General features: G+C 44.1%; 1 protein-coding gene across 1 annotated transcript in view; it reads right to left on the bottom strand.

Annotated features, from left to right (window-relative positions):
- Positions 1-20,902, bottom strand: part of Gabrr1 (gamma-aminobutyric acid type A receptor subunit rho1) — a 32,499-nt gene extending 11,597 nt beyond the window's left edge. Inside the window, exons 1-5 of the mRNA XM_090337709.1 lie at positions 20,717-20,902; positions 7,573-7,626; positions 4,781-4,887; positions 1,723-1,790; positions 635-858 (exon numbers count right to left, since the gene is read on the bottom strand). Of these exons, the coding sequence (XP_090193835.1) occupies positions 635-858; positions 1,723-1,790; positions 4,781-4,887; positions 7,573-7,626; positions 20,717-20,820 (557 nt within the window). The 5' untranslated portion in view covers positions 20,821-20,902. The remainder of the gene's footprint in view (positions 1-634; positions 859-1,722; positions 1,791-4,780; positions 4,888-7,572; positions 7,627-20,716) is intronic.
- Between the last annotated feature and the right edge of the window lie 734 nt (positions 20,903-21,636).

The raw sequence follows: 21,636 nt of genomic DNA, 5'->3' as shown, positions 1-21,636 counted from the left end.
ATCCTGGGGCTTGAACTCGGAGCCTGGGCACTGACCTTAGACACTTTTTGCTCAAGGCTAGTGATCTGCCTCTTAAGCCACAGCACTACTTCTGGCTTTTTCTGTGTATGTAGCACCAGGGAATCAAACCCTGGGCTTTGTGCATGCTAGGCAAGCACTCTACTATTAGGCTATGCTCTCAGCCCACATTGAAGTATTTTAAAGAAGCAATGATGTGAATACATGGAACCATGTGAAATAAAAGACCTAATTTTCTTGTGCTCTTTCCAAAAAAGCTCTAGGGTGGGTATGGTGGCTCACACCTGTAATCCTAGCTACTCAGGAGGCTGAGTTCAAAGTCCTCATGACTCCATTTTTAATTGACTAGCACAAAGGTCCTCACTTCAATCCCTAGTAATGCCAAAATAATAAATAATAGCAATGCATATAGGATAGGACATACACTGTAAGGAGCTTGAGACATGTTTCCAGATGTACTCTCAAGACTGAATAGCTTTTTAAAATCTCTGCTCATCTGTGAAGTTAGTTTCCCTTGATGTTGCCAAATTTGACTAATGAGTTAGAAGTTAGCTGTTCAAAACCCCAAAGCACAGTGGCCATTGCCAGCCAGAGCGGGAGGCCCCCTTCCTCGCACCTGAGGCTGTACAGCACTTTCCCATCGGGCTGGACCCGCAGCATGACATTGTCCGTGGTGGTGTCGTGGATGAAGGAGCGCTTGGAGTGCACAAAAAACATGTCAGGGACCCAGATCTTCTTCACCAGTCTCCCATCAAATGTCATGCTGAGGTTGTTGGTGCTTGGAAAAGACAGCCGCTCATCCTTCCAGTAATGCCTCAGGTAGAGCGTCATCGTAAAGTCCTGGGGGCCAGATGGACAGGGAACCACACACACACACACACACACACACACACACACACACACACACACACACGTCAGCACATGGTGATTACTCCTGGGAATGGGCCATGTAGGAGAACTACATACAGGGAGGACTTCCACAAAGGCCCCCCTCCCCTGGCCCTCATGCTGCATGGGGAGTCTCCGGAAACCCATATCTGTGGCTCAAGTTGGCAGTTCCAGGGGTGCAAGCCTGTGAGCGGCCCCAGCCAGAGGGAAAAGGGTGGGTGGACAGACAGGCTCCCAGGCCCCTTCATCATGTTCATCCTGAGTCATGTTCTTGATTGGTCCCTGACAAACCCAGTGGGACAATCGCTATAGGAGTGGCTCCTTTGGCTTCTTTCCTTTCCCCATCTCATGGCTCACTCTGTTCTAGATCAATCCAGATAAACAGCTGGGCTAGAATGCTTGTCTTGAGTCTGCTTCTTGAAAGACCCGAACTTGTAAGTCCTATAAGCTAAGTGTTGTGGAATGCTCTGTTTTTGATCTGGGCAGATCCAAGAAAAAGGGGAGAGGGCATTCTTTCTACACTGCAGTTTTCACTGGGAGCTTCTGCCCAGAGAATGGATCCCAGCAGTGAGATCTTGGGTGCTGAGGATGAGGAAGGGAAGAGGGGATCAAGTTTGTCATCTGATTCTGTCTCCTATCAATGGGGTATTCAGTGACACATCTCCCAGAGCTATCTCTAAAACAATTGTGGGAATTCTCATCTCCCAGGAGAGTTGTGCCACTTCAGTGTCTCCAGGAATGTAGGACTTCTGTATTCAGAGACGGGCTATGTGAGTCTCCCTCCTTGCCCACAGCCCTGGTCAGAGAAGCACTTACCATGTCAACCTCTGAGATGCTGTCCAAGCTTTCCACCTGCACGTCCACACCAACAGGAATGGCCGGGCCTGTGGACAGGGCACAATGATGGCATGTATTTTTTTAACTTGATTTTTTTTTTTTGCCAGTCCTGGGCTTGAGCTCAGGGCCTGAGCACTGTCCTTGGACTTTCTCAAGGCTAGAGCTCTACCACTTGAGCCTCAGCACCACTTCTGGCTTTTTCTGTATATGTGGTACCAAGGAATCGAACCTGGGTCTTCATGCATACTAGGCAAGCACTCTACCACGAGGCCAAACTCCCAGCCCTTGAATTTTAACTATACAAGAGGTAGGAAAACTGGATGCTGGTGGCTCATGCCTCTAATCCTAGCTACTCAGGAGGTGGAGATCTGAGGATCGAGGTTGAAAGCTAGGCCGGGCACTAATATCTGTGACTCTTATCTCCAACTAACCACCAGAAAACTGGAAGTGGAGCTGTGGCTCAGGTAAGAGTGCTAGCCTTGAGCAGAAAAGCTCAGGGACAATACCCAGGCCCATGAGTAGGGCAGTAGCCTTGAGCAGAAGAGCTCAGGGACAGTGGCCAGGCCCAGAGTTCAAACCACACAACCGACAAAACAAGTAAATAAATAAAAAATGAAAGATAGGAAAAAGAGGCATTTGTTCTAGTACCGCAGAGTTCTGTTGGATTGGAAGGTTTTGGTCATGAAAACTTAAATGAAGTTTGCTGTTATGAATCATCCAGATTAATCTGAAATGCTGAGTTACTGTGGGTCATTCTTCCTTGATTCCAAATGCTATCTAAAGCTATGGTGTAGAGGCCAAAGGCTGGGTCTGGTATAAGGCGTTACCTCCTTGGTATGAGGACATCCATTTTATTTTCTGCTTACACCCTTTTTGAGTTGACCTTGTTTCATCATGGATGCTAGTCACTTTCTGGCCCTGGGAAAGGTGTTGCTTGGGAAAAGCACCCAGAATTGAAGGCCATTTGTCAAATCCACACATCTGCATCTTTGACACATGATGGAGGATCATCTAAGGGAAACATGATGTATCACAATGGCCTTAAAAACATTAGATTGGTTGTGATTTCTGGGTCATAAAACAACTTTATTAGCTTGGTGTCAATAGCTCACACATGTAATTCTTGCTTCTTAGGAGGCTGAGATCTGAGGATTAGGATCGTGGTTCAAAGCTCATCTAGGCAAAAAAAAAAGTCTATGAGACTCCATTTCCAAAATTACCAGCAAAAATCTGGGCTAGAGGCATGGCTAAGTGGTAGAGCATCAGCCTTAAGCCAGAGTGCAAGGCCTACCGTTCAAACTATGGTATTAGAACAAGCAAGCAAAACAAAACAAAAAGTAGAGGTGGCTGAGGAATCCTAATGAAGAAGACAAATTCTTGATCTCTATTGGCCACTTCCAGGATTTGGGCTGGACATGGCATACTCCATTTACCATGGAGCAGAAAGGTGGGTTTGGATCCAACAGCTGCCAATCATGGAGTGAACTGAAACTCCTTTTAATTTTTGGTCAGTCGTGGGACTTCGCGTTGTTTCTGAGCTCTTCAGCTCAAGGCTACTGCCTTACCCCTTGAGCCACAGTACCACTTTCAGTTTTCTGGTGATTAATTGGAGGTAAGAGTCTCACTGACTTTTTACTGTCCTGGCTGGCTTTGAACTGCAGTCCTCAGATCTCAGCCTCCCGGGTAACTAGGATTATAGGCAATAGACACTGCGTCCAGTCAGAAACTCCTTTTGAAAGTCTATTTATTTGGGGAAAACAAGTTAAAAACATGAGAATGATTTGTAAAACAAATATGTTTCTCCAGAAAAAAAAGCTCATAAGGAAGAAGACCCTATTTGACACTAAGAGGGCTGCAGCCACAGGCTAAGCTTCAAAGGGCTTCAGCTTCATCTGCCCTGAGTCATTATTTTCTCCAGCTACTTTCATTTAATTAAACCCAGCAAACCATGTTCTGCCCTCACACATGTACCCAGAGTTTATCTGCCAGCTCTCAAATGAGAACAAATTTAATTCAAGGGTATCAGACTGAATTTCAGATAATTTTCAGGGGGCGGCTTTGGGCTGCACAAGTGACCTTGAGTCCTTCTCAGAAGCGCCTTTAAGGACAACTGGCTGGCCTAGCCTGGTCATCCACTTGCAGGTGCTCCTAAGAACGTGTTCAGCAAAACCCAGAGCAAGGAGGACAACTCTGATCAGTAAAGCCAGAGAGTCCCTGCTTGATTTCCCGATCATGGACAGATAGAAGTATCCTTGGAAAAAAGACATGAACCAGTCCTGCATATCTAGACTCTAGCTACTCAGAGGTTGAGATCTATCTAGAGGATCACAGTTTAAAGCCAGCCCAGGGAGAAAAGTTCAAGAGAGCCTATCTCTAACATAGCTATTAGAAAACAAGGTTCAATAATTGGGCTAGGAGTGTGGCCTACCTGTAGAGTGCTTGACTATCATGCATAAAGCCCTGGGTTTGATTCCTTAGTATCACATACACAGAAAAAGCTGAAAGTTGTACTGTGGCTCAAGTGGTAGAGTGCTAGCCTTGAGAAAGCCCAAGGACAGTGCCCAGGGCCTGAGTTCAAGCTCCAGGACTGGCAAAAAAAAGATATGGTTCAAGGGGTAGAGTACCAAGCAAACAAGCTGGGAGAAGTATGAGGCCTTGGGTTCAAAACCCAAGAAGGAAGAAAGAAAAGAAGGAAGGAAGGAAGGAAGGAAGGAAGGAACGAAGGAAGGAAGGAACTGAGCATCAGTGGCTCATGCCTGTAATCCTAGCTACTCAGGAGGCTGAGATCTGAGGATCAGGGTTCAAAGGCATAAAAAAGTCTGTGTGACTTTATCTCCAATTAACCACCAGAAAACCAGAAGTGGTGCTGTGGCTTAAGTGGTAGAGTGCTAGCCTTGAGCTGAAGAGCTCAGGGACAGCGCCCAGACCCAGAGTTCAAGCCCCATGACTGACAAAAAAAATAAATAAATAAAATAAAGGAAGGAAAGAAGGAAGGAAGAGATGGAAAGATGTTGATACAGAAATGTACACCTCCTACCTCCAAAGCCAGGCCTCATGCTGAAGTCATGGTCATCAATCCTCAACAGCTGTTCTGACTTCGTCAGAGGTGATTTGGTGATATCAGGGCTCCGTTTCAGAATTGGGCTGTGAGAGGAAAAACAGGTTCATGTTCCAAATGAGAGAGATGAAAGACATTTCCTTTTTGACTTGCTTTTGAAACATTTCCCAGAATGTTATGCTCTTCTTTTACCTGGTGAATAGCCCCTTTTGCTTTCCTATTTTCTGGATAAACAAACCAATCCAGGATGACACGGGTTTTTTGTTTTTTTTTTGCCAGTCCTGGGCTTGAGCTCAGGGCCTGAGCACTGTCCTTGGACTTTCTCAAGGCTAGAGCTCTACCACTTGAGCCTCAGCACCACACAGGGTTTTTTAAGATAGCAAAACCCCAACCCTGTTTCAAGTCTCTGACTGGAGAGTGTGGGAATCAGGTCTGGAATCTGGTGGTTTTTTTTTTTAAAGCTTGTCAAAGTTGGGACAGGAGCTTAATTGGTAGAGCTCTTCCCTGGCTTGTGCAACCCTGGGTTTGGTAGCAGCAAGTAGAAGAGTAGAGGTAGGGGTGCCTCCTAAATGATTTTTAATAAGTAAAGGCTAAGATCTGCTCATGCTGATCTCAGCCTCCTGAGTAGCTAGGTTTACAGGCATGAGCCTGCCTTATTAATTGCCCTAAAGGACCTCAGGCATTTGGGAAGGCTGGTCTGGAGGGGAATGAATGAGTATGACTGAGCAGGATGTCCTTGATCTTGGTTGGCCACTCTGTGACAGGAGAATGGACTTAGCCTTGTCAAATGTCATCCACTCTGTCCCTGTGGGAGTCAGCTTCTGGATTGCCTCTATGTCCATTTATACTTACTTTTTTTCTAAATAGGTAATCCATTTGCCCATTTATAGAGTTTGACTTTTTTTTTTAATACTTTCATTTACCTACTTCCCTCTTCCACAGGCACTTCTTTTATGGGTTTCTTGTTTATCTCTCCAGACTTGCTTATATAGAAATAAGTAAGTACCAAGAAATATTCTTAGTTCTCCTCTTCTTTACACACAATTAGCATTTTAGAAACTCTTATGGCCACGGGCCTTTCCTTAATAAGCCTTGGATTTGTTTCTATACTAGAGAACCCCAAGGGCCTTATTTTTTTCTTGTTGTTATTGTAATGCTTGGGTTTGAATTCAGGGCCTGGGCATTATCCACTACCTTTTTTGCTCAGGGCTGGTGGTCTACTATTTGAATTACAGCTCCATCTCCAGATTTTTGCTGGTTAATTAGAGATAGGCCTCTCATGGACTTTCCTGCCTGAGCTGGCTTTGAATTGTGAGCCTCAGATCTCAGCCTTCTGAGAAGCTGGAACTACAGGGGTGAGCCGCCAGTGCCTGGCTTGTCTTATTCTTTTTTTTATTAAAGAATTTATTAACATTGATTTTTACATCATATTTCAAATGACATGTTTAACAAACAAGTATTCAAGAAGGGAATCTCTATATACAATGACAGGCTCTTAATTTTTAGAACATAATCAAAATTAGGCTAAGGGTTTGTATATCAGAGATACATATTAATCAATGTAATAAACCATTATGTCTATAGAGTCATAAGTTTTTATGTCTATGTAGTTGTGTTTATATTTCCCTTATTATGTCCATATTAGTCTTATTCTTTTTTACACTGCAGTGTTCTGTGAATGGATATTTCATAAACCATGGGACCAATCAGGCCGCTAGAGGCTGGGCTTACTCCCAGTCTTTTGCCCTTATAAACAGCAACCTTGAATACTGCTCATTTGCCCATGAGCACAATCTGAAATCCACAGAAACATTTCATCATTCTCCCTACTCCTCCACAGGCTATCTCCTGGCTGTCTCCTCTGCAGGGAACTCAACACTTACTCCCTATCCTCACCCCCCATAATGACTTCCAAATGTGAGCATGTGCCAGCATCTCCCATGGGACTCATGATCCAGCTTCCTGAACCTGCATGGCCCCTACAGGCTCTGGTAGGTCTGGGCAGAGGATAAGAATTTGCAACTCTGACAAGGTTCAGAGTGGCAGCTACTGTTGCAGGTGACAGGGATAGTGGTCAGAAGATAAATCTTGAAAAGCCCCGATACATGTTTATCCCCAAACACAGACTCCACCCTTGCCATTGGCTCAGCCCACCTCTCTGTCCTTTCCTGAAGAAACTCTCTCTCTCTCTCTGAGGAAAAAAAGCGACTGAAACTCTGTCTCCATTCAGCAACTTCCTGCTTTGTGCCTTTACACCACTCATTTCCCTGAGCTCGATTTTCCCAAATGACTAAAGGTCAGACTTGATAATTGGATCAGGTGTGCAGAGTTAAATGAGATGTCAGCTGTGGAAGCACATTTCCAACTGTACGGTGAAACACAAAGTGAAGAAGGCCTTATGGGATTGAGGAAGGAAGCCTAAAGTAGCAAAAAAAAAAAAAAAAAAAAAAAAAAAGTGGCCCAGGAAAGATCTGAACCAGTGAATGACGACTGAGGACTGAGATGCCCATGGATGTGAAGGAGGAAGCTGGGACATGGTGGGATGGGGGGGTAAGGAGATGGGGAGGTGCCAGTTCCTACAGCTACCCACAGCATTCACCAGCTTAATCCAGAGCCCCTCCTGCCTCCTTTTAGGGTCCCTTCCTCTTGCCCCTTACCCTCTGCTTCCTGATTCGGGGTGGGGGGTAGCTAGGTACAATGCTGAAAATCACTAGGATTGAAGTATGGAGAGAAGAAGCGTGCTTAGAATGGTGAGTACATTTATGCCATACCTTCCTTGCTTGTGGGTATCTTCATGGGCTTCTCGTCTCTGTCTTTGAGGTCTACTATGAAAATAAAAAAAAAAATGAGAGACATTCTAGAGACAGTCTGGGTACCCAAATCAACAAAGTACCTCCACCATCTATTCAAAGTAAATATGAAAAAAAAGAAGCATCAATAAGTCAATTTAGCCTTTCCATGAGCATTTCCTGAGTGCCTGTGAGGAGGTGAGATGGGAAAATTCAATATTTAGAAAGTCGGATTTGAAGAGATCTGCTTTAAATACTTCCCTATTGGCCCACCTGAAATTAATTCTAGTCTCTTAAAAGTGGCCCCCACCACGCTGCCTGGTGGTTAGCTGGAGATAATAGCCTCACAGACTTTGCTGCTTCCAACTGCAAGCTTCAGACCTCAGTTTCCTGAGCTAGGATTATAGGTACGCCACCAGTGCCTGGCTTTTTAGTGGGTTCTTGACGGTTAACATCATAACTTGAAGCCATCATTGACTATAGGGAGTAGTAGACTGTCAGGCAAATTATTTTCTCTCGGGCATCCTTGCCCTCTGGCTGTTGGCATGGAAGAAAATGCAGGCGGGAGGGGTGGTGTAGAAGAAGGGCCAGGAGGAGAGACCAAAACATTTATTGTTTCTTTGCTTCCTTCTAACATGCCAAGGACCTGTGTCTCTCTGCCTAGGGAGATTTGTGGTTTCCTGCTCTGTGGGGACATCTGAGTGACAGGTTGGCACCCTGAACGTCGCTCGTTCAATGTGCGGAATCCTTAAGGTCCATTATCATTCGTGAAGCACTGTTGTTTCCTGATGGATATGTGCACATCAGGACGATTGCATGGGGATTATGTCATCTGTTAGTAAGTGGAGCGGGGGCAGGCACAAGCTTGGCAGGAGTGAAGCAGGAGCCATCCTGTGCATAGCTGGCTCCAGTAAACTTGCAACATAAGGAAGGCATGTGTCTGCCCTGACCTGAACACCTGAGCAGAAAAACAAGAGGCTGAACAAGGAGTGTGACCAGAAGGCAAGCTACGTGGGCTCTGTATGCTGGGTGCAATAGCCTTGCGTTCTGACTGCAGGAGGGCGGGCTAGCTCTGCAGTGTCACTACACAGCTGAGTGTACCCAGAGGACACTGAGAAGTCAGACCTTGAATGTGTTTCCATGGTTGCTAGTGAATATTTTTGAAAATTTGTCTATTATATATTCATAAAAATTGGGAAATAGATTAAGAATGAAGAAGAAATTGAGAAATAATCTCTGCCTTCCTGCCTTGAAAGGGAAAGAGAGAACGAGAGAGGGGGGAGATAGGTAGGCAGGCGGGCAGACAGACAGAGCTGTTTGTTACTGACTTTTTTTTTTTTGCCAGTCCTGGGCTTGAGCTCAGGGCCTGAGCACTGTCCTGGACTTTCTCAAGGCTAGAGCTCTACCACGAGCCTCAGCACCACTTCCAGCTTCTTTCTATATGTGGTACCGAGGAATCAAACCTGGGTCTTCATGCATGCTAGGCAAGCACTTTAACCACTAAGCCAAACTCCCGGCCCTGTTACTGACTTTTAATTCAAGTTAAACTATTTTTCTTGTTTTTCATGTCATTGGCATCCCTTCACCAGCCACACATATGCATGTTGAAGTTAAAATTAATTACAACATGAAACAAAGCTAACCTTACCTGACTTCATATTAATCTGCTTGGTAATCTCCATTTGACACTGGAGTTATTCCTCCAACACCCTGTCAGGTAGACCTTACCCAAGAGGAAACGCAGACGTAGAGGACTTAGATAACTTCTTTTTAAAGTGCTGCAGCCAACACTGAGACCCGAAAACCTGACTGTAGAGGACCAAAGCAAGTCAACCCAGTGTTTTCTGTTGGATAGCTTGCTTCCACTGCTGCACATGGGTTTGAGTGTGGTGAAGTGGACAGAGAAACAGAGACTTTTCAAGTCACTTTTAAATTTTGATGGCATGCCCGGCCAACAGTCAGAGTGACAGAAACACCTTGGGGCCCTGAAATGTTAAACGGGGAGCCTCCCTTGTGGAGATTTCCGGTTTGGAGCAGTCAGCCAGTGGCTTCAAGAAACCCAGATCTCGAACCATGATAGTACAGACAACAGACAAAACAGACAAATGGAGTGGCCATTAAAAACTGCATAAGCAGCACAGGGGGGCGGACGACGCCTTGTCTCCTTCCCAGACTTGAGAGTATGTGCTGTATTCCCTCTCACTCATAGGAGTTTTTTTTGTTTTTGTTTTGGATTCCTTAAAGAGAAGCTCACCAGTGAAAATTAACTTCAGAGCTTGCCTCAGGGCTTCATCTGTGGCCTAGTTTACACAGGGGCTTTGTTTGCAGCCTATCCCCTTCAACACCTGCTTTTATTAGGGGCTCCTACTTTGGCCTGTCCTCTACAGAGGCTCCTTCTGAAGTCTATCCCCTTGCAGGGTGTCAGGTTGTGACTGAGGGTCACCCCAACTGAGTTATCTCACTGGGGCCTCCAAAGAAGTGGGTTAAGATTTTAATAAAAACTACAAATTTTATTAAAATACAAAATTTAAAATTTATTACCCTAACCAGCCGGGGCTAACTTAACTTAAAAATAAACAGCCCAAAACTTAAAAAAATTTATAAAAACAAAAACCACAATAGCTGCATATAGCCACAGACAAGTGGCCAATAAAATTACATTACATAATTATTTTGCCCATAGCTATACTATAACTATATAAATAAACCTATTCTTCTAAAAATTAAAAAAATAAATGCATAAGCAAATTACAAAAGCAAAACTATGTATTAATTTTTGCAAAAATTTAATCACATAATTTTAACTTTAACCCACAGTTCCCAGTTCATTTGCCTCAAAATTTTCAAATAAGCTTCCTATTTATCTGGGAGGCTTTACCTGGGGGCTTTAAATAGCCATTAATCCATTTCAATGGAAGTTCTGAGTTTCCTTCCTTCACATAGAAATGAGATGGATCTTGCAAAAATCAGTGTCCCATATATGTTTATTGAATAAACCGGCAGGAGGCTATGAAGGAAGAATGGATGTGTCTCAAGATGATTTAAGATAACATTGATGATAATCTCTGGATGAAACAGTAGTGCTTCCCCCCCACCCCTATCTATTGTGGGCTTTAAATTCATGGGCACTGCTCCTCAGCTTTTCTGTTCAAAGCTAGTGCTCTACTACTTTGAGCCACAACCCCACTTCAGGTTTTCTAGTGCTTAATTGGAGATAAAAGTCCCATAGGCTTTGCTTTCTGGGCTGGCTTTGAACTGTGATCCTCAGATCTCAGTCTCCTGGGTAGTGAGTGTGCATTTTTTGAACTCCCTTTTCATTTTGGTTAGAATGAAAGCTTCTGATATGTGGAACTGCGTGGCACCAGCTTGTTGTAAACCCTTGTGTTACAGGTACATGGGGTCTTTCCAGGCTGCTCTCTGAATTACTCTGAGATTACAGTAGCCAATAGGCCTGTGAGGATAGAGCCAAGAGGCTCATTCAGCCAATAGCAGAGTGCCTGGAAAATACTACTTCATGGTGCTGATTAAGTCATCTCTGTGGTTCACGCCATTAATCCTAACTGCTTAGAAGGCTAAGATGGGAGGACTGAGGTTTTAAAGCTGAGGCAAGATAATCTATGAGACTTTTATCTCTAATTAGCCCAGAAGCAGGGCTGTGGCTCAAAGTGGTAGAGTGCTAGCTTTGAGCAAAAAAGCTCAGTGACACAACTCAGGGCCCTAGGACCAACAAAACAAAAAAATCATCTCAGTGAAGATAGAGGAGGGGTGTGTGTGTGTGTGTGTGTGTGTGTGTGTGTGTGTGTGTGTGTGCTGGGACTTGAACTTAGGGCATGGGTGCTGTCCTTTAGCTCTTGCACTCACACTGTCACCCTACCACTTGAACCACAGCTCCACTTCCTTGCTCCAGCTTTTTGCTGGTTCAATGGAGATATGAGTGTCATAGACTTTTTTTGCCCAGGCTTGCTTCAAACTATGATCCACAGATCTCAGCCTCCTGAGTAGCTAGTATAATAAATATGAACCACCAGTGGCTAGCTGAGGACTTTTTTTTTCCTTCCAAAATGGCTGTTTTATTTTAGACAAAAAGCAAAGAATGAGAGTTCACACATTTACTAAGGAACATACAGTGAGGACTTGAAAAGTGAACTAGAAACCTTCAGCAGGGCAAAAATCAAAACAAAATGAAACAACTTTCTCCCAGTACTGAGGATCAAACCTAAAGTCTCACGTATCCTAGGCAAGCCAGTTATTATTATTACTTTTTGTGGTCTGTTGGGGGCTTGGCTGGACTGGCTTTGAACTATGATCCTTGTGTCTCAGCCTCCTAAGTAGCTAGAATTACAGACATGTGCCACCAGCACCCTGGCAAACAAGTTATCATTTGAGCCACTTCCTTTCCTTTGTGTTTTTGTTTTTCTTTTCTTTTCTTTTTTCCCTGAACTTGTCATCTTCTTGCTTCTGCCTCTCCAGTAGCTAGGGTTACCAGCATGAACTTGTGGGCCTGTCTAGCCCCAGCATGACTGCTTGGTGAGGTATCTCCAGAATGCACGCCCTTACCCATGTGCACAAAGCCCCTGAAGAGGCCAGCGGGGGCCACCCCAGTCAGCCAACCAGCCCTCCCCCTGGATCTGGCCTGTGCGCACCCATTTCCTTAGGCATCACTCTTCTCACAAGGGAGCAGCGGCTTCCTGCCATGGCCTCCTTAACCCAACCACTATACTCATGCCCTCCACAATGAAACTTGAAGCCACAGCAGCTGAACATGTCATAAGAACCATTATAAGCCTCCCACCAACTTTTCCAGCCTTTCTGCCACTCTGTCTAAATTTATTATTATTGCTATAGTTGTCATCATCATTATCTTTAAACTAGTTGTATAGAGTTACCATCTAACAACCCACCCCTTCCTTCAGTTTTCTTAATTTTGTAGGCTATACACTGAATTCTTGCCTGTTCTAACTTCTTGCAGTCACTTATTTCATGTCTATTCTTTGCTTCTGATGTCCTGACCATCTAGAACCATCTTTCCCACCAGTCTTCACATTGTGTTTTCCCTAGCCACTGCCATGGATCAAATAATCTCTCCTTTTGATGGCACTCTGGCCTTTTCTCCTTTCCACTGCATTCTTCCCATCGAATTCTTTGCATGTTTTCATCAGGATTGATATATGCCACTCTGCATGGCCCACTGTCAGGAATCCCTTATGCCATTTGCCTTACACTTGTCTACAAAGCCCTAGGCAGGATGCAGAGCTGACTTTACAAAGAATCGTACAGAATGTGGGAGAACAATTGGGTATATTCCACAAAGATGAATCAACCAATATGAAATGTGGTTGCTCAAATACATGCTCAAGACAATGATATAAAGTTGCATTCCAGCCAGGTGTCAGTTGCTCACACCTCTAATCCTAGCTATTCAGGAGGCTGAGATCAGAGGATCTGAGGTTCAAAGCCAGCCCAGGCACAAAAGTCAATGGGACTCCAATCTTTAATTAACCACTAGAAAACGAAGTGGCACTGTGGCTCAAAGTTATAGAGTGTTAGCCTTGAGCTGAAGAGCTCAGGGACAGCAGCCAGGCCCAGAGTTCAAGAACCATGACCAACAACAACAAAAAAGAATATATTCTAGCCAAAAGCATCAGTAGAAGGAAATATTATTCTGCTTGGAGAAGACAGATAATGTCAGTAGTTACAATAAAACTGAAGTATCCAATATTACCTTGGTATTTCCCACCCAAAGGGATGTTCTTCACATTCAGAAGAATGAAGAAAATTAATTGCTTCTCCAAAGGTTATTTAACCCTTGACCCAGACTGACATCTGGTAAATTGCCCAAGAAGCTAATGTGTAAGACCACATAAATCAACACCTCTTACTTAGCACCCTGCCAGCAATAGACTTAGACCACTTAGCTGGTTTCAATGTTCAGCAACATTGAGAATTCTAGTCTTTTCAAGCTAAATTAAGAAGCCTGGCTCTAGTGGCTCACTCCTGTAATCCTAGCTTATCAGGAGGCTGAGGTCTCAGGATCACAGTTTAAGGCCAAACTGGGCAGAAAAGTCCATGAAACTCTCATCTCCAATTAATCAGCAAAAAGCCAAAAGTGGAGCTATGGCTCAAGTGGTAGAGTGTCACTTGAACACAAAAGCTAAGGGACCATCCCCAGGCCTTGAGTTCAAGCTCCAGGACTGGCACACACACACACACACACACACACACACACACACACACACACACACACACACACACACACACAAATAAAGAGAAAGAACAGCAAAAAAAACCCACTAATCCCAGATAAGTAATAAATTTAAGGATTCTGTAGCAGAGAAAATCTGTACTATGAGACCAGAAGACTGGACTGACTCCATGCTCATAAAGGACAAAAGAGAATATTAGAAATCACTGAGATGATGTTTCACATAGATTTCTGATCATGTTCTAGAACTTTGATTACAGAAACAACATAGGAACATTGCAGGGTTGGGTGAGATCAGTAATATCAAGCCAATATGAGTCTGGACTGAGCAAGACCTCCTAAACTTTGCCATATCTCTGGATAGAGTCTCCAGGTGCATTGTCCAGTGGCTGATCTGCCAAGCACCACTGTCCTCACACAAGGACAACCCCAACTAGGGATAAGGCTCCTGGTTGGCTAAGAATCTACACAGACATTTCTCGTTTATGCCCAGCTTAGCATGGCATATGTGTAGCTCAGATCTAGGGTGTACTGTGCTTTCTACGATCGCTAATATACACATATGTTGTCTCACACAGGCATTCTCACTGCTTAGAGGCTGTCTTCCCACTGCTGTTTCACTAGGCTTAGAGTTTTGGTGATGGATTCCTGGCTTGCCTAGAATAACTATTGTAAACGAGAATGAATTTCTGAAAGAACATGTACACCCAGGCTCCTTCTTAGCAGGGAGTTCTAGGCTATGGGAAGCAGTAAGGGGTTAGGAGTAGGGGCTAAAGATTTTGTTTTATAGAAGTGGCCAGAGAACCTTCTCATAGACCATGACGATGAAGCAGAGGTTTGAGGAGATGTGAGCCATGCTGATGCTAAAAAATGAAAGTTACCATGTAGAACTCACTTGAAGAAGTATCTAGGATGGTGCAGCTGAGCTGGTGACACAGAAGGGAACTCAGACAGAAGACTGAATCAGATACCTGGGCTTGCTTTGCCATCTAGCTAAGGCTGAACATTGGCTGGTCTCCAGGTTCTGCTCACGAGTAACACAGCTGGGACGTTTGGACACACCTTGAGACACTGCTCTGTTAGGAAGCCAGCACCATATCTGGAACCTGTTTTACTGAAACAGAGAAGGAGAAACGTGGAAGTTTCTCCTTTTTGATCTAGGTCCTCTTGGGTCACAAGATGGCATTGAGAATGTTCAAGACAATTCTAGAAGGAGGCAGAATGTATAAGAGATGAAAAGTACTTTACAGCTCCAGTCCAGTTAGCTGAAGGTAGTGGTAAGATGGGTGTTGGCACCTGCACAATTTGCACATAGCTTTAATTTGAACCCAGGATCTTGTACTTGCTAGGCAAGCGCTCTACCGTGTGAGCCATACTTCTGGACCTTTATGCTTTTTTGAAAGTTAATTGCCAGATAGTATCTCATGCTTTTACCCAGGCCTGCCCCAGGTTTTATTCTTTACAACTTTTAAATAGGCTTTGCGTAGAGTAGATTGTCCTCCACAGTACAAGTAGACTTCAACCAGGTAAAGGCCTTAAAAGACGAAGGCTTCCAAAGAAGAAATTCTGTTTTAAGAGTGCTTCTTAGCTCAAAATGGCATCAACTCCTGCCAGAGTTTCTAGTCTTACCTTGAAACTTCAGAGTTAACAGCCTCATAATTTCTTAAAGTAAATTTCCAAAAATTAATGCCTCTCTCTGTGTTTTTCTCTCTCATAGATGAAATAGACATGTAGATAGTTGAGTAGATGGATGGATGAATGGATGAATGAGTGGATGGATGGATGAACGGTGGATAGAAAGCTGGATGAGTGGGTGGGCAGATAAATGAGTGGATGGATGGATGAATGGAGCATGGATGAAGGCATGGATGAGTGGATGGACTGATGTAGATGTACGTGGGGTTGTATATGTACACACTGTTGGTCTGTTTCTCTGAGGTCCTTGATTCATATGAAGCATGACCACTGTTGGACACTGAGATCTGCATATCCAAGGGGGATCAAAGTTGTTGCTGGTGTCAAAAGATCGGACAATGGCTGGCATCAGAGCAGCCTGGGCAGGATCACTACAGCTCTGACTTACCAACTCTTCTTGTCTACAGAGATTCAACTGCATATAAGTTAGGAAATTTCTGGGAGCATGGCCTAGTGGTAGAGTGCTCATCCAGCATGCATGAAGCCCTGAGTTCAATTCTTTGGTACCACATATACAGAAAAAAGTCAGAAGTGGTGGTGTGGCTCAAGTGGTAGAGTGCTAGCTAGCCTTGAGAAAGCTCAAGTACAGTGCCCAGGCCCTGAGTTCAAGCCCCAGGACTGGCAAAAAAAATCCCTCAAGTTAGGAAATTATTTTCTCATGAGTCCACATAAGTTTTATATCTGCCAAAATACTTTCTGTTTCCATTTTACAATGGTGAGAAAGCACAGGGAGCGGAAAAATGGAGGGAGTGGGACAGTGGCACAAGTTTTGTATCTTTTTAGGCTTTGTCATCTCATCTTTAAAACGAAAGTGTTGAAAGGTCTTGTAAGATCTAACATTCTGTGAGAATTCCTCTATGTATATCTGTCTACTATTAAGCTGTCAGCCATGGAGGGAAGGTGAGGTCTATGCTGCTTCCCATAATCTTACAATTGTGCTCTCACGTAATTATTGAATGAATGAATGAATGAATGAATGAAGAACAGAAGTAGCAGAAGTCAGGATTTACACATGTGTTTATGTGCAATGTTTCTTTCGCTAAAAATTCTTCCTGACAGGGCTAGAATTTGAATTCAAGGCTGTGTGCTTATGAGGCAGGTGTTTTCCCTCTAAGTCACGCCCTCGGCCCTTTTAGATTTTTTTAGTTTAGTTTTGGGGTAGGATCTTGAGTTTGTCCTGAGCCAGCCTCAGATCATAATTTGTCTATCTCTACCGTTTTGACTGTCCTAACCACCAAATATGATCCTCCCCTCTCTACCTCCTTATAACAGCTGGTATTTTATGTATGTACCACCATGCCAGGCCCTGGCTCCAGCAACTTTTTAGTTTCCACATATCAGACATTGAACTTGAACCTAGAGAGAGAAAGCAAACTGGTGTGGGTAGAGTTCTCAAGGGGCAGGAAGGCTTGTCAGAGGAGGCAACCTCTCTGTGGAATCTCAGAGGAAGATGAGAAGTGAGGCAGAGGGAGAAGAAAAGAGTGCCAGGAACATGGAAGCAACAGGTGAAGAGGCCCTGGAGAATTATAAGGATGAAGGCTAGATAATAGGTAGGCAGAGGCAAGACCAAAGACTAGAGAAGGGACTCAATAGTTTTCTGGAAAACAAAGGGACAAGAGAATGCTACAATGCTATGAAATGAGGTCAGTTCGCAATCTCTCTCTCTCTCTCTCTCTCTCTCTCTCTCTCTCTCTCTCTCTCTCTCTCTCTCTCTCTCTCTCTCTCTCTCTCATTTTTACTTTGTGGTGAAACTCCAGTCCTCACATTTGCTAGGATGGCATTCTTACCACTGAGCCATGCCTCCAGCCTTGCTTTTTGCTGGTTATTTTTTAGCTAGTGTCTTACTTTCTGCCCGGCCATCCCTCTGGGTGCAATCTGCCCGTGTTAGGCTTCTCATCTCACTAGGATGGCAGGCAGGTGCTCCCACATTTCAGCTCTTTGTTAAGAGGGGTGGCCTTAAATAGCAGTCTTCCCAATCTCGGCCTCGGAAGTAGCTAGAATCACAAGTAGAAGCTATCAGTGCCTGACTACCTCTGTTTCTTGTTGATGCCATTAATGTCACTCGCTTGCTATATCTTCTACCTATTTAATTCTGACCACAGGGTGGCCATGCCTCTTCACCTGCTGCTCCCATGTTCCTGGCACTCTTTTCTTCTCACTCTGCCTCACTTCTCATCTTCCTCTGAGATTCCGCAGAGAGGTTGCCTCCTCTGACAAGCCTTCCTGCCCCTTGAGAACTCTTCCCACACCAGTTTGCTTTCTCTCTCTAGGCTTCGCTGAGATGCCTCCCTCTCATCTGGAAGGCTCTCCTGGGTAAAATCACTGTGCTGTAATAAGCACCTGGTAACTGCCATACAAATGTCTCCATTTCTTTGACTTCTCTAGTTTCCCAGCTCTGTGCTCTCTCCCTAGTTTTCACTTTCACAGAGTCCTCCTCCTCTATTTTCTTGTTTGTTTATTTGGAAGTAATAGAATTTTAAGAGCTTCCTGTTTACTAGGTAGATGACGGTCTACCACTTGAGCTACTCCTCTGGCCCTTTTTACAATTGTTATTTTTGAGATAGGGTCTCATTTTTTGCCCAGGCTACCCTGAACCTGATCCTGATCCTTTCTTTCCTTCCTTCCTTCCTTCTTTCCTTCCTTCCTTCCTTCCTTCTTTGGTTCTTTTTGGTGCCAGTCCTGGACTTGAAATCAGGGCCTGGGCACTGTGCTTGAGCTTTGTTACTCAAGATTAATGCTTCAACTGGCTTTTTTGGTGCTTACTTGGAGATAAGAAGCTCACAGACTTTCCTGCCCATACTGATTTTGAACCATGATCCTCAGATCTCAGTCTCTCAAGTAGCTAGGAGCAGCGGCATGAGCCACTGGTCCCCATTTGATACCCCTTTTTATACTCTGATCTTTTTTATACTTTCCATATAGCTGGAATGACAGCTTTTTCTGTTAAGATGAAGTCTGGTGAAAATGTATGTCTAGACTGGCCTCAAATCTTGATTCTCCTGTTTCCAACCTCCTAAGAGACTATATTTATAGCTGTGAGTAATTTGCCTGCCTCTTCCCCAAGGTCTTTCTTTGATCTTGTTCTTATTTCATGTGACAGGCTCACTCTGGGTACCTCAACTACTCTGCCTCTGAGTACTCCCTTTAGATCTCCCGAGCTACTGATTCACATCTCTTGCTGTGCCTGGGCAGATAGCTCTGTGTATCTCGTGAGTGCATCCATTGCATCCATGTACATATATGTGTGTGTGTGTGTGTGTGTGTGTGTGTGTGTGTGTGTGTGTGTGTGTGTGTGTATGCCTTAAACATGCTCTCCTGTTTGCCTGTCTCCTGATCATCACACAGTCCAAATACGTGCTAGACACTTGCTTTATACTGCTTCCTTTCCCAAGAAGCCAATCAAACCCTGACCATCCACACTCCCCCAAAGTTCTCAACTCCATCTTCCCCCATCTCTGCTCTTTCTACCATTTATATATTTCATTTAGCCTTTCATCATTTTCACCTCCCTCAGGTATAGACCAGAATTGCATTCTTCCCATCCATCTACCACAGTGTGCCAGCAGCAGATTCCTCTGAAGTGGAAATCTGCTGAGACCGTTCAGATCCCCTGTGCCTTCACAATAAATAGAAATCTTGAGCATGACAGAGAATGCAGGCCAGTGGTTCTCTGGACTCCCAGTAGGATCCCTTTTCTTCCCCAGAGCCTGACTGAGAAAATTTGGAAAGCTCTAGATAGATTTGGTTAAATTTCTTTCCCAAATGGAAAATGGACCCAATTAATATCTGGTCATCCAGGTTAAATTAAAATTTTATGTACCATAAACTTTCAAAGAACTGTCTTTCTTTCTTTCTTTTTTCTTTCTCTCTCTCTTATTTTGAAAAACACTGATTTGTTTCCTTTTTTTTTGTTTTTGGTTGTATCTGGGTGGATCTCTGGGCCTTGCACTTGCATTGGTTGCTGCTCTACCTCTTGAGCCATGCCAACAGCTCTGCTTTTTCTGGTTATTTTGTAAAGGCAGTCTAGCAAAGTTTTCTGCCTGAGCTGGCCTTGTACTGAGATCTGGGAGGATATTCGGAGTAGCTAGAAGCACAGATATGAACCACTGCCCCCTGGCTTGAGAAACAATTTTTTTAAAAAAAAAGAATGTCTTTTTGACTCTCTAATACTGGAACAAAGACAAGGATAAACAGTAGTTCTATTCAACTATCATGGTGGAATTGTAACTGCAACTGAGCAAGTGGTCCTTTTCAGTACCAGGACTGAGTGCCACAACTTCCATCCCCGTGCCTGCATTTGTGAGTTTGCAGAACAATCCAGAGGCCAGTTATTGGGGAGTCTTCAGTAAAACTCCAGGAGGCAAGAACCTTGAGGGACTAGACCCCCAACCCTCAACTTCTAGCCCCCAAGTCTCCAAAGCTGGATTCACTTTCCTGTTACTTAATATTTCCGTACTGCTTCCACCCAAAGCTGGAGCTGTATTTGGAACAAAGGCTGCTACCCTCAACTCAACAGACTCCCTTCCCTCCTCATCAGTAAGGGCAGAGCACTGGCTTCACTTGTCCCAGTTATCCACTGATGCAGCCGAGAACAGCCACAGCAAGCTCCCCAGGTGAGGCCTTTGAACAGAATGACCAGAGGGGAGCGCCTCCCTGTGGGAGTGGCTCTGCACCAGACCCTGGGCACGAACCAGACTGCACGTACTAAGTTGGCGACTCCCCTCCTGCCCCTCCCAGCTTACAGGTAGAAGACAGTCCAAGGATCCTTCTAGCCCTCCAGCTTGGAAAGTTTTATTTTTAATCGTTGTTTTTTTATGATTGAAAAGAGACCCACTTATCTAACAGAAATCATCAGAAATAATAAATCTTCTCCGCAGATGTAAGTCCCTTTAGTGATTTGAGAATTGGCTGATTTGTGCGGACATCTGAAAATTGTCTTGATTTTTTAAGAAACTGTACATGCATTCTTTTTTTCCCACCAAAAAACCTTTTACTCAGGACAATGAGCAAGGCGCTAAGACTATATGATGATGATACTATTCAACCTAACATCATTATAAAGGAAAACGTAATTCTAACTTCTTAAAAGGAGGAGATGAGGACATAAAGGGAAAGAGAGAAAAAGGCCTCCACACAACACAGGTAAACTGGAAATGATGCCTGATTTGCACTCCGTTTGTCCTGCATCCCTCTGTCTTCCTGGGGTCCCCAACACCAGAGTCTACTCACCTGCCTTTCTTAGCCATCTCCTGATCTTCTCTTCCTGGCCAGGGCATTTGGCTCTCAGCGACCAAAACCCATCCACACCACAAAAGGAAGATGCCAGATTTCATATTCTGCACAACCCGCGTGGATTTCCCAATCCACACAGCTCTCTCAGGAAAATGCAGGAAGGAAATGGATGCTCTTTTTTTTTCTCTCTCCTAAGACATTATTGGCCTGTTCCTTATTAGAAGGATGTTTACTCATGCAAAAAAAAAATCAACCAGCAGTATGTAATCTGGCAAGCAGGAGAAAGCAATTTCCACTAAACCTATAAATCCTCCTACGTCAGATGGCAGGGATTTTCTGAAGTGAGGTTGGATTCCTGTGTTCCTGGGGAGCAATTATTATGGCTAAATTAGTTCATAATGAAATGTCATGAATCTATTGGTGAAGGTCTGTGTTATCTGGTCCACTGCATAGAAAGAAGTGAAAACCTCCCAAAGCAATTACCAAAATGAAAATGGCCCAGAAGCACTGAGGTGCTTTGCATGCCAGGCTAACAAGCTCCTCCCTGATCTATTTTAAGCTTCCAGACATTACTTGCTTTGCTGAGGGCTGGATTTGGACAGTTCCCTGCCCCCACATTTTCCTGGGACCTAATCTCTACCCTCTCCCACTGGTACCTGAATGGACCATGAGCTTGACATCCAGAGGCAAGTGGGAAAGAGAGTCCTTTATGTTCTTATTTTGCTTTTTTTTTTAATTATTATTTTCATTGTTATTTTAGAGGTGATAGACAATGGCATTACATTTATACATGTCAGGTAATAAGTGTAGTTCCTTTCATATAGTGTCATCTGTCCCCTCATTCTCTCCCACTCCCTCCCCCCTTCTATCTCTACCCCGAACTGTACTTCACTACTACACTTTTTTTTTTTTTTTTT

The sequence above is a fragment of the Megascapheus bottae genome, chromosome 8 (assembly GCF_031878675.1).
Source record: "Megascapheus bottae isolate mThoBot1 chromosome 8, mThoBot2.hap1, whole genome shotgun sequence".
NCBI classification, from domain to species: domain Eukaryota; kingdom Metazoa; phylum Chordata; class Mammalia; order Rodentia; family Geomyidae; genus Megascapheus; species Megascapheus bottae.
The sequence above is the reverse complement of the archived record's forward strand: the minus strand, read 5'-3'. Positions and strand labels throughout refer to the sequence as shown.